Source organism: Eubalaena glacialis, chromosome 6, assembly GCF_028564815.1.
Source record: "Eubalaena glacialis isolate mEubGla1 chromosome 6, mEubGla1.1.hap2.+ XY, whole genome shotgun sequence".
Taxonomy (NCBI): domain Eukaryota; kingdom Metazoa; phylum Chordata; class Mammalia; order Artiodactyla; family Balaenidae; genus Eubalaena; species Eubalaena glacialis.
In genome coordinates this window covers 50,248,573-50,266,009 of record NC_083721.1, presented here as the reverse complement: position 1 = coordinate 50,266,009, position 17,437 = coordinate 50,248,573, and the positions used below count along the sequence as shown (strand labels likewise).

General features: G+C 40.6%; 1 protein-coding gene across 5 annotated transcripts in view; it reads right to left on the bottom strand.

Moving 5' to 3' along the window:
- Positions 1-4,723: 4,723 nt before the first annotated feature.
- Positions 4,724-17,437, bottom strand: part of NXPE3 (neurexophilin and PC-esterase domain family member 3) — a 53,755-nt gene continuing 41,041 nt past the window's right edge. For 4 of the 5 annotated variants that reach the window (XM_061194135.1, XM_061194136.1, XM_061194138.1 and 1 more), the window contains 2 exons: positions 9,187-9,393; positions 4,724-6,055 (listed from right to left, as the gene is read on the bottom strand). In XM_061194135.1, coding sequence (XP_061050118.1) covers positions 5,505-6,055; positions 9,187-9,393 — 758 coding nt within the window. In that variant the 3' untranslated portion in view covers positions 4,724-5,504. The remainder of the gene's footprint in view (positions 6,056-9,186; positions 9,394-17,437) is intronic. The other variant, XM_061194139.1, reaches the window with a different exon arrangement.

Sequence of the window (17,437 nt, the reverse complement as noted above, 5' to 3'; positions counted from 1 at the left end):
TGGTCTTGCAATACATGTCTTTCATTTTACAAAGGTAATATAAGAACTACATGCTATACAACATTTTGATCTACTCAGATATATTTTTCCATAAAGATATAGTTCTATACCTACCCTCAGTGAGAAAGTATACCTCTAAGCCCACACTCAAACTTCCTGGGAGATTTCTACCTAGGAGTATCATAGGCTACTTCACTGGCTAAATAAAAGTTTTTACATTAGATTTATGATACTTTCATCACCCATCCTACCAACCTCTTCCATCAGCATCTTAGTCTTTCCTGGGCCTTCAAGGCGAACAGACACAATTCATAGTCATTATCAAACTATAAAAACATCCCAGATTTTCCTTCCCCAAAATACTGCCCCCTAATATTTTGCCCCAAAACAAGTATGATCACCCAAATATCAGAAAGTGACTCCAAAGTAAAGAATCTGAATATGGGAAAAGAAAACAAACAAAAAAAAAGCATTTAAGATACTTTTTCATACTAAATATCAAAAAATAAAAATATACCTTTGTGTTTGAAGAGTCAAGTCATACAAATACGTAAAGGCAAATCAACTGTTTCCAGCTGTAATCAGCGATAATAACCCAAGTACGTGAGAGCATGAGACAGATGATCAGTTTCCTTTTGAGGTTACATGATAAGCAGCAGCGACAGTTAAGCAGACTTTTTCTCTACGAACTCGGCGTCTGACCTCTTGGCAAGAGAAGGCCAGGCCCTCTCCCTGGCCCCCTTTATACCGTTCGCTTGCTGCTCACCGCTCTAGAAAGGGATGGGGGCGGGGGACGCTAAGGACCTGTTTCCTAAAATACAGAATACGGTCCAACTCTCATTCGAAAGGGGCTGCGTGGGCACAGAGGAGGGGCGGAGGAGGCGGGAAGGGAGCAGCACGGACTTAGTTCGTGGACTTTTTTTTCTGCACCCTGGAAATTCCCAGGCCAGAAAGGTACCGACCCTAGTCCCGGACATTCCCCTCAAGTGTCGGCTCCAAGACCCGGACTGGAACCGCGCAGAGGAATCAGAAGCAAATCTGTAAACAAAACGTTTTTTTTTTTTAGGGATGTCTTTTTTAAACTTCTCAGTGAAGTTACTGCCTGCATTGGCCTTGCCCCCTCCTTAGATTCACCTTCTCTGCTTCTTTCGCTTTTTCTGTACAGCCTTTAAGTGCGGGGGCTGAGGAGGGGGATACTTTCTACAGCGCGGCTTTTCAAATATGGCAATCAGAAAGTAGTGTCCCCATCGTGTGCCTGACAAACTAAAGGACAAGGAATCTGCGATGTAAATAAAGCAGTGGCCCCATAACATGAAGATTACATTATTTTCATGTGGGGTGAATTTAAACAGAGAATGAACCATTGCGCAACAGTGAAAGGATGTCTTCTACATTAGGTTTCACTGTGGCTTCTTTTTCTTTTAGGGACACTTTCGACTGTCATCTCTGTACTGCTTCCCCCCGCCTCCCCCCCCGCCCCCCCCCCCAAGGCAGTCTTACAATCCAGCTTTAGAATTAGACAGGAAATGTCTGGTTCTCCAATAGGAATGGGCATCTAGACCTAAACACCAGAAGATCCTTAAAACTTTAAGACAGCAGACCGTCCTTCTTAAAAGAAGCCTGACTTCCTCTAATTTCACGCAGAATATTAAAAAGCAAAATGTAACACTTAAGTTCACACGTTTTCTAAAAAGTTAAGCTGTAAGTGCACTTCTGAGACGAAGTGAACTTGAAGTGCATTTTGTGCCCTTCTACCTCCTGCGTCTTATAAACTGATGCCCTCAAAAACCCTCTGATTTTCCACCCTCACCCCCGTCCTCCCCCAGGATTCCTAGGCGCCCCTAGCACTCTGGGACTGTGGTCTCACTTTCAAAGAGAAAAAGAGCACTTTCCAGACCTTACTTATTTATTGCACACTGAGGAGTCAGGCAAATGCACTCCACTGTAGACATAAACCCTGGAGAGAATAATGTTTAACACAAGAGAATGAATACACTTGGATTTCTGGCATGAGCGACTAGCTAATCTTTAAAAGCTGAATTTACCCAGATCTACAAAGATAATGCTGAGCAGCTTTTTTTTGGGGGGGGGGGGAAGGGAGGGGCGTGGGAACGGAGTGGGGAGGTCTTATTTCTGCTGTTTCCCTTGGACGTTTATTTCCTAGTACTTCCTGGGTAACTGCTATTTCCTTTAATAGGGCCCAGAAGCAGACTCACCTCTGGCTTGCAACACACGGATATAAAGGCTTACCATACACATTCTTGGCAAGCGCCCAGATGTATCAATCTGAAACTTAATACCTGAAGCTGGGAAGTATCAGTCAGTTGGTATTTAACAAAATGATGGTTGTTCAGAATGGTAAAATGGATTATATTGGAACAACAAACTTATATTTGCTAAAGAAAAGTTACTCTTAACTTTTATAAAATATAATTTTCATAGAAGAGCCTTATTATGGATTCTCCCTTTCACAAGTAGCATCAAATCAATTATTTGAGTTCTAGAATATGAGGAGATCCACTAAATGAAGTTAATGCTGTCATTCTAAAATAAAAATCGATATTTTAACCCAATGAAATTATATATTAATCACCATTTTAATATTGTATTATAAATCTAAATGGCCAACCTATGTAAATAACGATATCATTTAGCTAAACTGTTAGGCAGACTTTTATAATTATGTCATGAAAACATAGAAAAATATTTGTATGTTAAATTTAAAAACACAGATAAAAATTACATGTTCTCTGTGATTACAGCTATGTGATTTAAAAAACCTAGAAGAAAATAAACCAAACTGCTAATGCTCATCGCAGATGATAGAATTATGGATTCTATCCATAGATTTTCTTTTTCTAGATTTTACAATATTTTTATATTTAATATCCTTTACATTTATAATGGAAAATATATTTAAAATAAACTATATTATTTGGTTGGCATGCTAACAGTCACAACTCTGTGGTATTGGCTTAAAGTAAACTTTTCAGAAGAAATTAAAATATAGTATCTAATTGTTCTGAGAATGATTTAGGTAATATTCCAAACTCTTCACTTAGGCATTTTTTTTAACTTCCACACGAGCATAGAAAGACACATTAGAAGGACAGAGTGAATGAGAATACGTTAAGAAACTGTGTCATCAAATCTTTAGGACATGTCACTAAATCAAAAAATAATGGGATGAGATCATGAGAAATCATTTGCACAAACAAGTAGTACCACTCCAAAGCTCTGGAGAGGCAGTGGAAATTGAAATTCTCCTGGGAAGACATGACTCAGCCTCCTCCAGTGATCCTTGAGTAAATGCTCAAAGCTCTTTCATAAAAAATAAAACCTCTTTACAAAGTCCAAAAAGTTCTAGTTGAAAAGGGCTATGGACTCTCACATACTTTAGTTCAAATCTAAACTCAAGTTCCTCATCTATAAAATGGAGCCATTATCTGCACTATTAGATCATGATCAGAATTAAATGTTATGGGAAAAGCTCCTAAAATAATAGACAAAAAATATTATTTCCTTAGTTCTATCTTCCCTTTTCCCTTAGTGTTTCTCAAAATGTAGAATACCACCATTGCATCAGAACTCCTGGGCATTTGTCACTAAGGTTGATTCCGCAATTCCCAGAGGCATAGCCCCTAATTCTGCATTTTTATCCAATATTCCAAGTGAGGGACTTCCCTAGTGGCGCAGTGGTTAAGAATCCGCCTGCCAGTGCAGGGGACACGGGTTCGAGCCCTGGTCCAGGAAGATCCCACGTGTCACAGAGCAGCTAAGCCCACGCGCCACAACTACAGAGCCTATGTGCCACAACTAATGAAGCCCACACGCCCAGAGCCTACACTGAGCAGCAAGAGAAGCCACCACAATGAGAAGCCCACACACTGCAACAAAGAGTAGCCCCCGCTCGCCTCAAAGAAAGAAAACTCGCACGCAGCAATGAGGGCCCTACTCAGCCAAAAAAAAATAATTAATTTTAAAGAAAACTTAAAAAAAAAATATTCCAAGTGATCCTTAGACACTCTAAAGGTTAAAGGCCATTAAAATTAAGCCATCTTAATATATTTAACTACCTGCTCCACTTCAGACTCAGAAAATAATTTAAAATCATATTTATTTATTTTATAAACTTGAAGGTGGCCCTCAAGGCTAGGAAAGAAAGATCTTAAACTCTCTGTTTTAAGTTAAAAACCCAGATTCTTTGACCCATTCTTCTAAGGGTGTATTTTTTCATGCTTTAGGCATCTGTCTTCATCTCTAAAGCCTCCCCAGTTTCTTCACATGTTCATTTAGGGATAAACAAAACTATACTCTATTGTGGCTCAAAAAGAAAAGAGTACTTACTAAATGGCACAAATTAATTTAAACTTATTTAAAATTAATAAGGTAAAGACAGTCAAGTAAAATTGATAATTCAATTATTTTAAGATAGCCAATAGGAACAGCACCTTTTACTTCCAAGCATGACAGAATGTGTGTACCTTATGCCCAAATCAACCCATCACAGATTTCAATATCTAAATTTAATTTTAATTAGATTTTAATTTCTAATTTGGGTATGCAATTCAAAATAACAACCAAAAAAGAAATAGTCGAAATTGATGGAAATAATTTCCACAACTTTATAACAAACAATAGCAATCTTTACATAAAAGTCAATTCTTAAAACCCTCAAACTTGAGAACACAAAAATAAATTTTCCCTTATAGATTTTCCCCTTCCAGCTCCAAAAGTGGTTATTTTAGAATAAGTATTCATCCTGTAAAATTTAGCTGAATCAGATAAGTAGCAATTACCCAATGCAAATATCAATTCAATGCACAGATTTTACATATACTGCTTGCATATTTCCCTTTTGCTTCTTTTCTAGATAAAAGCCAGACACTGTAAATATTCTCATTAGAAAGTTCTGACCAAGGACACTGGCCTTTTCAAGTAATTCAGAAAAAACTGGATCATCAAGAGAAACTTCTAAGACATAGCAGTCTTCAGTGTGTTACAGGAGCCACTGACTACAAGCCTTGGGGTTAATTCACTTCCCACTGAAGATGTACCAATTACGCTATTCATGTAAATGTGCTCAATTTCCTTTACCAGACAAGCTACAAACACTCCACTGCCAACCAAACTTGTCCCTTCCACTTAGGTCACAACATTTTTCACACTCTTTAGCACAGTATCCCCTCCCCTCCCAGGAGAAGCTAGTTCAAACACACTCACTAGTATCTTTGGTTACAAGGGCAATATAGTGTGTAAATGCTGTTAATAATAGTTCCCCCATGGATAAGTCAAGATGGGAAAAAATCCTATAGGTAGATATAAATGTAATCTGCATTTTCTAAGCTCCTTACAAGTCATTATATAAAGTCCAGCTCTTTTTTAAAATTTTAAATACATATCAATGGCAGCCATCTCTCCATAGGGCCACCCGTAAACTTCCCGTAGTGCAGGTGATAGAGAAGGTCACTGAATGTGATTCCTCCAGTACCCTGCAGGGCAGACTAGGTCTCCAAGGGGCACACAAAGGACAAGAACATGTCCAGTTGGTTCTTCACAATAACTTCATCTGGATGTAGCTTGTGGGGCAGATAATGGGCCAGGGTCATCTCCCAGGCGTCAACGAGATATACTCCAACTCCTGAGAACATCTTCCGAAGGATGGTGTCCAGCTGAAAGTTATACCAGTCGCTGTTGAAAAGGCTCACTTCAGGTCCCAGCTCTTGGGCATTGGCTGTCCGGATGACTACCACAGTCTTAGGGCTTCGATCCAAGAGCTGGACCACGGCTCGACGGATGTTCCTGAGCCGCCGGATATACACTTCCAAGGGGAAGGTGCTGAAATGAGACCACACAGCTATGGCCACCACTGTGTTCTTCCCTCCCACGATGCCATTCAGCTCATTCGCCACGTAACGGAGGTCATTGCTGAAGACGGTGGTGAAGCGGATCGGTGGACCGTGGCAGCGGTATTTGAGCAGGATGTTGTGCTTCTGGTCCACCGCAAGGAAGGGACCCACATTCTTGGGGCTACCCAAGCTAAACTCCACTAAATCTGAAACAAGGAAAACTCAGGTTCATAAGAATGTTTAAACCAAGCGATATATTTTGATTATTCTTTAGTTAGTGGCTTCAAAGAACAATTTTTTTAAAATAAAACAACAAAAAGGTACAATACAAATGTAAAGGAAACACCTATTTCACTTCACCTTGGCCCCCTTGGCTTCAATGGACCTTTCTATTTTAACATATTTATTATTTAAATCACTCCATAAGCATGACATTGCAAGTAATACCATCAGCAATTGATTCTAGACCTGAAAAGCAAAATAACCTGTTTACCTCTAATTATTAGGCCAAGAAACCTTCCTGTTTGCACTGACTGTTGAATATCTAAACATCGATTTGGCATTTACACATTACTGTTCTAACAGATCAATATTATTTCTTCCAGGTCAAGAACTATAACTTCTGCTTTTTTACAAACACATAATAGTAACCAAATACCTCTTTTTGAAATAAGCAAAAGAAAGAAGCAACCATGCTTCTTTTGACTTTCAGTTTCACCCTATGGATGGAAAACCCTGTTTATGTCTTAGAAAACTTCTCTCTCTCTGTCATAACAAACACAGCAGCACAAGTTAGAATTCCCTTCTCTCCCTCTACTTTATCTAAGTTGTGTTTCCAAGTCCTGCTCCTCTGAAGATCCCAGGAATCAATGATTATTCTCCCTTATTACTCCTCAAAAAGGCTGTACAATTCATCACTGAACATTCACCCCATGAGGAAAGAGGGTCTGTCTCACATCCCTAAATATTCCTATAAGTGCCTTACACAGACCAGATTAAGTAACCCTTGGCAGCCAAACTGAATTCACATTTCCTAAGCACCTATTCCGTGCCAGCACTATTGTGCTATAAGCCAGCAATGCAAGACTTTGCTGGCGGTCCAGTGGTTAAGACTCCACACTTCCACTGCAGGGGGCATGGGTTCAATCCCTGGTCAGGGAATTAAGATCCCTCATGGCACGGCCAAAAAGAAAAAATATCAAATAAAAAAATAATAAAATAAATTAGAATAGTTTCCCAGCTTTAAAAAAAAAAAAGCCAGCAATGCTCAGATGGGTAAGTCACAGTCCTTGCCCTCAAGGAGTTTACAGTCAATTCTGAAGAAGTAACATCAAACTATAATTGTCCCATATTATTTACTCTTAAGGGTTAAAGTCAAGGTTTCACTTTTTTCTCCATGAGTTCCCAGGCTCCTCTTCTAGATTCTCATACCTAATTCATTACTACTTAGCATGTGGCCCCACTTAAATTGAATAAAAGCTCAATTAACCATTCTTTCTTTTGATTAAGATCAAGCCCAACACAAGGCTTTATCAGGTAAAGATCTGTCTGCAAAGGGTAGGGTGGAAAATGATCAAGACACGCAATGTGATCATTGCTATGAAAGGAAATACCAAGCTACGTCATTAGAACTTAGGAATCAAGCAACCGGGGCTTCCCTGGTGGCGCAGTGGTTAAGAATCCGCCTGCCAATGCAGGGGACACGGGTTCAAGCCCTGGTCCGGGAAGATTCCACATGCCGCGGAGCAACTAAGCCTGTGCGCCACAACTACTGAGCCTGTGCTCTAGAGCCCGCGAGCACCACTACCAAAGCCCGTGTGCCACAACTACTGAAGCCTGCGTGCCTAGAGCCTGTGCTCTGCAACAAGAGAAGCCACCGCAATGAGAAGCCCGCACACCGCAATGAAGAGTAGCCCCCACTCACCGCAACTAGAGAAAGCCCGCACGCAGCAACGGAAGACCCAACGCACCCAAAAATAAATAAATAAAATAAATCTATTAAAAAAAAAAGAATCAAGCAACTACAGGCTCCTGGAGGGCCCTGCCTGGTCAGCACCGAACTGTGCCTAGCATCATGCCATACAAATGATTTCCCTTCTCCTGCTTTTTAACTTATGCTTTATCAACTAGAACTCTGCTATGTCTGTTTCAATAAAAAAGCAAGCAAATCAAAAATGGAATTAACTTTCTATTTTGGGTGGTCATATCTACTTCCTCCTTTCCTTCTAAAAGTTAAATTTGAAACTAAGTTGATGTAATAAATAAAAGAGAAAAAAGAAAAACATCACACACAACCACTCCCAACTGTGGGAATTTGCTTTATGAAAAGCCCTGTCCATAAACAGCCATCAAAAACAGTTCTCTCTGCTCAATGCTATGCGGCAGCCTGGATGGGAGGGGAGTTTGGGGGAGAATGGATACATGTATATGTATGGCAGAGTCGCTTTGCGGTGCACCTGAAACTATCACAACATTGTTAATCGGCTATACTCCAAAAATAAAAAGTTTTTTTAAAAAAATTAAAAACACACAAACAAACAAAAAAACCCAGTTCCCACAGAACTATTCATCAGCTCTCTAAACTCTAAGCGGGGCCTTTAGTCCTGCTGCCCCAAATCCATCCCTCCTCACTCCATCCACACCACTTCCAGGAAGAGGAAAAGGCCCACTGTGAAGAAGGGATGACCCTCCAATGAGTGGGGTTTTATTCCAAGTCTGGAGAGCTGCCCCAGAGCCCAGCAGGGAGACCAGGAAGCTAAGAAGACTGGGACTGACCAGACTCTCCCTTGCTGGGAGGCAGCTCCACCTCAGAGTCACACCAATGGACGGCCCAAGGGGTGAGCAGGGATGGCTCTGCTGCACGGATGCATTAAAATGGGCGACAGTTTCGCTGCCTCCTTCCACTTAAATCTATGATAAACTTGGAGTTGGACCAAACAGAACTAGAAGAGAAACAACTGGAAATGTTCACTTCTATCTCACAGCCCAGAATGCTAGAAGTGAAAGACACCTGTGAGGTGATAGTGTCCTGCTGCCTCAGCTCACACTTGGAGAAGTGAAGCCCTGAGAAGTAGATGACTCGTCCAGGGTCACACAGCTCATGAGTGGTATGAACTTCAACAAGCAGCCAGTGCTTTCATCGATGCGTCACAGCCCCACCATTGATCAGAAACTATCACTCATCTCTCCAAGGTTAGGACACCTCTTCAGTCTTACAGAGAAATAACTGCTTCCTCACCTGATGCCTTTCTTCAGGCACCGGACTGGGTCTGCTTATTTCAAAGCTGAATTTTGTATGTGTGGGAAAGAGTTATGAAACAAAAAGCAAAGTACCAACCTGGAACAAATGTAGTGAGGTATTCAAACCATTGCCTGATTGTCGAGTCACCAAATAAATACACCACTTTTCTCTGTAAGCATTCTGTAATGTTGTCAGGGTCATTAAACTGGCGCATCTTAAACTTTCTGGGCCTCCACTGATTTTTGTAATAATAGCCAGAAGGAAAAGTTCCTAAGCCTTCAGATAGTTCTAGGTTGTTGGTTTCTGAAAAAAAAAAAAAAAAAGATATTCTGAAATTCTCCTCCAACAAACCATACATAAAAAATGTTCCAAGAAACACAATGATGTCCCTATGTTTGTTAGCTTGCTGGTTACGGATAACATTTCCTGCCATCACATCTCAAAGAAATCCCAGACTTTCCCCCTCCTACAAAAAGTTCTCCTTTGCACAAAAATAGGAAGATCTGAAGTGGGTGTGAGGGTGTTTGTGGACACCCTCAAAGGGGAAAGGGGACGTTGATCATTCCCTCTGATTATGCATGTTTTTCTCAAAGCCAAAACTAAAGGCAGGCAAAAACCAAGGAAATGTGTAGATCTAAGCATTGTCCAGCATTATCCCAGAACAGAAGAAGAACTTCTCATCCAAATGCCTGTGAGGCAAGTAAAAATTTAAATTCATATTTTACATATGCATAATAATATTAGTCCACACTGTTTCTCAGCCCATTAAAAAGAAAAGTTTCAATCCATGGGTCCTACAACCAAATATTAACTCGGAAAACCACCACTGAATACAGAAAACAAACCAATGACACACATTCTAAAGATTTACTGCCCGTAACACAAAAGGTTCAGAAGTCTTTATGCACGATGAACAATATTAAAATTGCATCAGCAGTGTGTACTCATGGTTGTAGCCTAGCTACACATGGTAACACAAGTGCCGGGATACCTTTCACAGGGAAAGTCAACACCTTTCTGCCGTAACACCTCCCTCAGAAAATGCCACTGTGAAAATGGCACGCTTTACATGCTTCAACAGGGATGCCTAATATTTCTTGCAGGTTTACTCTGCACCAGACACTGTTCTGAGCAATTAAATTTATTATCTCATGGGATGCTCACAATAACCCTTTAAGGTAGGTCTTATTATCCCTAACTTTCAAAACATTTAAGCAACTTGATCCAGAGCTAGTATGTAGCAAAGCGAGGATCTAATCCAAGCCGGTGAGCCCCCAAGCCCATGCACTTAACCACTGTGTTACATCGCCTCTCAAAAAGAGATGTTTATAGATATCTTTCTTTTTGGCTTTTTTCCTGAAAGAGTACATTTATTCATTTCTAACACTTATTATTCAAATCTGCAATCTTCAAAAAACCACCAATCATTTTATATCACTCCCTTACACACCCCAAAGTTGAAATCTTGATCATAATCCAGTAATTTTATAGTCTCACCTGTTAAATCACAATTTAAAATCCAAATGCTCAGAAATTTAAATATGACTCAGAAATTTAAATTTAAGTGAGTCTCCTATTTGTGACTATTTTCAGCTTCTTTGACTTCTTGATATTATCTCTATACTCAAAATTATTTTGGAAGGAGACCTTCAAGATGGTGGAGGAGTAAGATGTGGCGATCACCTCCCTCCCCACAAATACATCAGAAATACATCTACATGTGGAACATCTCCTACAGAACACCTACTGAACGCTGGCAGAAGACCTCAGACTTACCAAAAGGCAAGAAACTCCCCACGTACCTGGGTAGGGCAAAAGAAAAAAGAAAAAACAGAGACAAAAGAATAGGGATGGGACCTGCGCCAGTGGGAGGGAGCTGTGAAAAGAGGAAAGGTTTCCACACACTAGGAAGCCCCTTCGCGGGCGGAGACTGCAGGTGGCAGAGGGGGGAAGCTTCGGAGCCGCGGAGGAGAGCGCAGCCACAGGGGTGCGGAGGGCAAAGCGGAGAGATTCCCGCACAGAGGAGCGGTGCCGAGCAGCACTCACCAGCCCGAGAGGCTTGTCTGCTCAGCCGCCGGGGCGGGCGGGGGCTGGGAGCTGAGGCTCGGGCTTCGGAGGTCGGATCCCAGGGAGTGGACTGGGGTTGGCGGCGTGAACACAGCCTGAAGGGGGCTAGTGCACCACAGCTAGCCGGGAGGGAGTCCGGGAAAAACTCTAGAACTGCCTAAGAGGCAAGAGACCATTGTTTGGGGTGCGCAAGGCGAGGGGATTCGGAGCACCGCCTAAACGAGCTCCAGAGATGGGCGCGAGCGGCGGCTATCAGCGCAGACCCCAGAGACGGGCATGAAACGCTAAGGCTGCTGCGGCAGCCACCAAAAAGCCTGTGGGCGAGCACAGGTCATTCTCCACACCGCCCCTCCTGGGAGCCTGTGCAGCCCGCCAGGGCCAGGCTCCTGTAATCTGGGGACAACTTCCCCGGGAGAGCACACGGTGCGCCTCAGGCTGCTGCAACGTCACGCCAGCTTCTGCCGCCACAGGCTCGCCCCGCCTCCTCCGTTCCGCTCCCTCCCCCCGGCCTGACTGAGCCAGAGCCCCCGAATCAGCTGCTCCTTTAACCCCGTTCTGTCTGAGCAAAGAACAGACGCCCTAAGGTGACCTACACGCAGAGGCGGGTCCAAATCCAAAACTGAACCCCGGGAGCTGTGCGAACAAAGAAGAGAAAGGGAAATCTCTCCCAGCAGCCTCAGGAGCAGAGGATTAAATCTCCACCATCAACTTGATGTACCCTGCATCTGTGGAATACCTGAATAGACAACAAATCATCCCAAATTGAGGAGGTGGACTTTGGGAGCAACTGTAGACTTGGGGTTTGCTTTCTGCATCTAATTTGTTTCTGGCTTTATGTTTATCTTAGTTTAGTATTTAGAGATTATTATCATTGGTAGATTTGTTTATTGATTTGATTGCTCTCTTCCTCTTTTTTTTTTAATATATAGATATATTTTTTTTTTCCTTTTTCTCTTTTTGTGAGTGTGTATGTGTATGCTTCTGTGTGTGATTTTACCTGTATAGCTTTGCTTTTACCACTTGTCCTACGGTTCTGTCTGTCCGTTTTTTTGTTGTTTTTTTTAGTATAATTTTTAGCGCTTCTCATCATTGGTGGATTTGTTTTTTGGTTTGGTTGCTCTCTTCTTTCTTTCTTTCTTTCCTTTTTTTTATTACTTTTTAATTTTTTTATTTTTAATAATTATTTTTTAATTTTTTATTTTAATTTTTTCTTTCTTTCTTTTTTTCTCCCTTTTCTTCTGAGCCGTGTGGCTCACAGGTTCTCAGTGCTCCAGCCGGGTGTCAGGCCTGAGCCTCTGAGGTGGGAGAGCCAAGTTCAGGACATTGGTCCACCAGAGACCTCCTGGCCCCACGTAATATCAGTCAGTGAGAGCTCTCCCAGAGATCTCCATCTCAATGCTAAGACCCAGCTCCAGTCAACGACAGCAAGCTACAGTGCTGGACACCCTATGCCAAACAACTAGCAAGACAGGAACACAACCCCACCCATTAGCAGAGAGGCTGCCTAAAATCATAATAAGGTCACAGACACCCCAAAACACACCACCGGACACAGTCCTGCCTATGAGAAAGACAAGATCCAGCTTCAACCACCAGAACATAGGCACTAGTCCCCTCCACCAGGAAGCCTACACAATGCACTGAAACAATCTTACCCACTGCGGGCAGACACCAAAAACAACGGGAACTATGAACTTGCAGGCTGCGAAAAGGAGACCCCAAACAGAGTAAGTTAGGCAAAATGAGAAGACACACAAACACACAGCAGATGAAGGAGCAAGCTAAAAACCCACCAGACCAAACAAACGAAGAGGAAATACTCAGTCTACCTGAAAAAGAATTGAGAGTAATGATAGTAAAATTGATCCAAAATCTTGGAAATAGAATGGAGAAAATACAAGAAATGTTTAACAAGGACCTAGAAGAACTAAAGAGCAAACAAACAATGATGAACAACACAATAAATGAAATTAAAAATCCTCTAGAAGGAATCAATAGCAGAATAACTGAGACAGGAGAATGGATAAGTGACCTGGAAGATAAAATAGTGGAAATAACTACTGCACAGCAGAATAAAGAAAAAAGAATGAAAAGAACTGAGGACAGTCTTAGAGACCTCTGGGACAACAGTAAACGCACCAACATTCGAAATATAGGGGTCCCAGAAGAAGAAGAGAAAAAGAAAGGGACTGAGAAAATATTTAAAGAGATTATAGTTAAAAACTTCCCTAATATGGGAAAGGAAATAGTCGATCAAGTCCAGGAAGCACAGAGAGTCCCATACAGGATAAATCCAAGGAGAAACATGCCAAGACACATAATAATCGAACTATCAAAAATTAAATACAAAGAAACAATATTAAAAGCAGCAAGGGAAAAACAACAAATAACATACAAGGGAATCCCTATAAGGTTAACAGCTGATCTTTCAGCAGAAACTCTGCAAGGCAGAAGGGAGTGGCAGGACATACTTAAAGTGATGTAAGGGAAAAACCTACAACCAAGATTACTCTACCCAGCAAGGATCTCATTCAGATTCGACAGAGAAATTAAAACCTTTACAGACAAGCAAAAGCTAAGAAAATTCAGCACCACCAAACCAGCTTTACAACAAATGCTAAAGGAACTTCTCTAGGCAGGAAACACAAGACAAGGAAAAGACCTACAATAACAAACCCAAAACAATTAAGACGATGGTAATAGGAACATATATATCGATAATTACCTTAAATGTAAATGGATTAAATGCTCCAACCAAAACACATAGACTGGCTGAATGGATACAGAAACAAGACCCGTATATATGCTGTCTACAAGAGACCCCCTTCAGACCTAGGGACACATACAGAATGAAAGTGAGGGGATGGAAAAAGATATTCCATGTCAATGGAAATAAAAAGAAAGTTGGAGTAGCAATTCTCATATCAGACAAAATAGACTTTAAAATAAAGACTATTACAAGAGACAAAGAAGGACGCTACATAATGATCAAGGGGTCAAACCAAGAAGAAGATATAACAATTGTAAATATGTATGCACCCAACATAGGAGCACCTCAATACATAAGGCAAATGCTAACAGCCATAAAAGGGGAAATCGACAGTAACACAATCATAGTAGCGGAGTTTAACACTCCACTTTCACCAATGGACAGATTATCCAAAATGAAAATAAATAAGAAAACACAAGCTTTAAATGATACATTAAACAAGATGGACTTAATTGATATTTATAGGACATTCCATCCAAAAACAACAGAATACACATTCTTCTCAAGTGCTAATGGAACATTCTCCAGGACAGATCCTATCTTGGCTCACAAATCAAGCCTTGGTAAATTTAAGAAAACTGAAATTGTACCAAGTATCTTTTCTGACCACAACGCTATCAGACTACATATCAATTACAGGTAAAAATCTGTAAAAAATACAAACACATGGAGGCTAAACAGTACACAACTTAATAACCAAGAGATCACTGAAGAAATCAAAGAGGAAATCAAAAACTACCTAGAAACAAATGACTATGAAAACACGATGACCCAAAACCTATGGGATGCAGCAAAAGCAGTTCTAAGAGGGAAGTTTATAGCAACACAATCCTACCTCAAGAAACAAGAAACATCTCAAATAAACAACCTAACCTTACACGTAAAGCAATTAGAGAAAGCAGAACAAAAAAAAAACCCAAAGTTAGCAGAAGGAAAGAAATCATAAAGATCAGATCAGAAAAAAATGAAAAAGAAATGAAGGAAAGAATATCAAAGATCAGTAAAACTAAAAGCTGGTTCTTTGAGAAGATAAACAAAATTGATAAACCATTAGCCAGACTCATCAAGAAAAAAAGGGAGAAGACTCAAATCAACAGAATTAGGAATGAAAAAGGAGAAGTAACAACTGACACTGCAGAAATACAAAGAATCATGAGAGATTACTACAAACAACTATATGCCAATAAAATGGACAACCTGGAAGAAATGGACAAATTCTTAAAAAAGCACAACCTTCCAAGACTGAACCAGGAAGAAATAGAAAATATAAACAGACCAATCACAAGCACTGAAATTGAGACTGTGATTAAAATCTTCCAACAAACAAAAGCCCAGGACCAGATGGCTACACAGGCGAATTCTATCAAACATTTAGAGAAGAGCTAACACCTATCCTTCTCAAACTCTTCCAAAATATAGCAGAGGGAGGAACACTCCCAAACTCATTCTATGAGGCCACCATCACCCTGATACCAAAACCAGACAAAGATGTCACAAAAAAAGAAAACTACAGGCCAATATCACTGATGAACATAGATGCAAAAATCCTCAACAAAATACTCGCAAACAGAACCCAACAGCACATTAAAAGGGTCACACACCATGACTAAGTGGGGTTTATCCCAGGAATGAAAGGATTCTTCAATATACGCAAATCAGTCAATGTGATAGGGACTTCCCTGGTGGCCCAGTGGTTAAGAATCTGCCTGCTAATGCAGGGGACACAGGTTCGAGCCCTGGTCCAGGAAGATCCCACATGCCGCAGAGCAACTAAGCCCGTGCATCACAACTACTGAGCCTGCGCTCTAGAGCCCACGAGCCACAACTACTGAGCCTGCGTGCCACAACTACTGAAGCCCACTCACCTAGAGCCCATGCTCCGCAACAAGCGAAGCCACCGCAATGAGAAGCCCGCACACCACAATGAAGAGTAGCCCCCGCTCACCCCAACTAGAGAAAGCCCATGCCCAGCAACGAAAACCCAACACAGCCAAAATCAATCAACCAATCAATCAATGTGATAAACCATATTAACAAATTGAAGGAGAAAAACCATATGGTCATCTCAATAGATGCAGAAAAAGCTTTGGACAAAATTCAACACCCATTTACGATAAAAACCCTCCAGAAAGTAGGCATAGAGGGAACTTACCTCAACATAATAAAGGCCATATATGACGAACCCACAGCTAACATCATTCTCAAGGGTGAAAAACTGAAATCATTTCTTCTAAGATCAGGAACAAGACAAGGTTGTCCACTCTCACCACTATTATTCAACATAGTTTTGGAAGTTTTAGCCACAGCAATCATAGAAGAAAAAGAAATAAAAGGAATCCAAATCGGAAAAGAAGAAGTAATAAGTAAAGCTGTCCCTATTTGCAGATGACATGATAGTATTCATAGAGAATCTTAATGATGGTACCAGAAAAAGACTAGAGCTAATCAATGAATTTGGTAAAGTAGCAGGATACAAAATTAAAGCACAGAAATCTCTTGCATTCCTATATACTAAGGATGAAAAATCTGAAAGAGAAATTAAGGAAACAGTCCCATTTACAATTGCAACGAAAAGAATAAAATACCTAGGAATAAACCTACCTAAGGAGACAAAAGATCTGTATACAGAAAACTATAAGACACTGATGAAAGAAATTAAAGATGATACAAATAGATGGAGAGATATATTATGTTCTTGCATTGGAAGAATCAATATTGTGAAAATGACTCTACTACCCAAAGCAATCTACAGATTCAATGCAATCCCTATCAAACTACCACTGGTATTTTTCACAGAACTAGAACAAAAAATTTCACAATTTGTATGGAAACACAAAAGACCCCGAATAGCCAAAGCAATCTTGAGAACGAAAAATGGAGCTGGAGGAATCAGGCTCCCTGACTTCAGACTGTACTACAAAGCTACAGTAATCAAGACAGTTTGGTACTGGCACAAAAACAGAGACATAGATCAATGGAACAGGATAGAAAGCCCAGAGATAAACCCACGCACATATGGTCACCTTATCTTTGATAAAGGAGGCAAGAATATACAGTGGAGAAAAGACAGCCTCTTCAATAAATGGTGCTGGGAAAACTGGACAGCTACATGTAAAAGAATGAAATTAGAACACTCCCTAACACCATACAAAAAAATAAACTCAAAACGGATTAAAGACCTAAATGTAAGGCCAGACACTATAAAACTCTTAGAGGAAAACATAGGCAGAGCACTCTATGACATAAATCACAGCAGGATCCTTTTTGACCCACCTCCTAGAGAAATGGAAATAAAAACAAAAATAAACAAATGGGACCTAATGAAACTTAAAAGCTTTTGCACAGCAAAGGAAACTATAAAGAAGACGAAAAGACAACCCTCTGAATGGGAGAAAATATTTGCAAATGAAACAACTGACAAAGGATTAATCTCTAAAATATATAAACAGCTCATGCAGCTCAAATATTAAAAAAACAAAAAACCCAATCAAAAAATTGTCAGAAGACCTA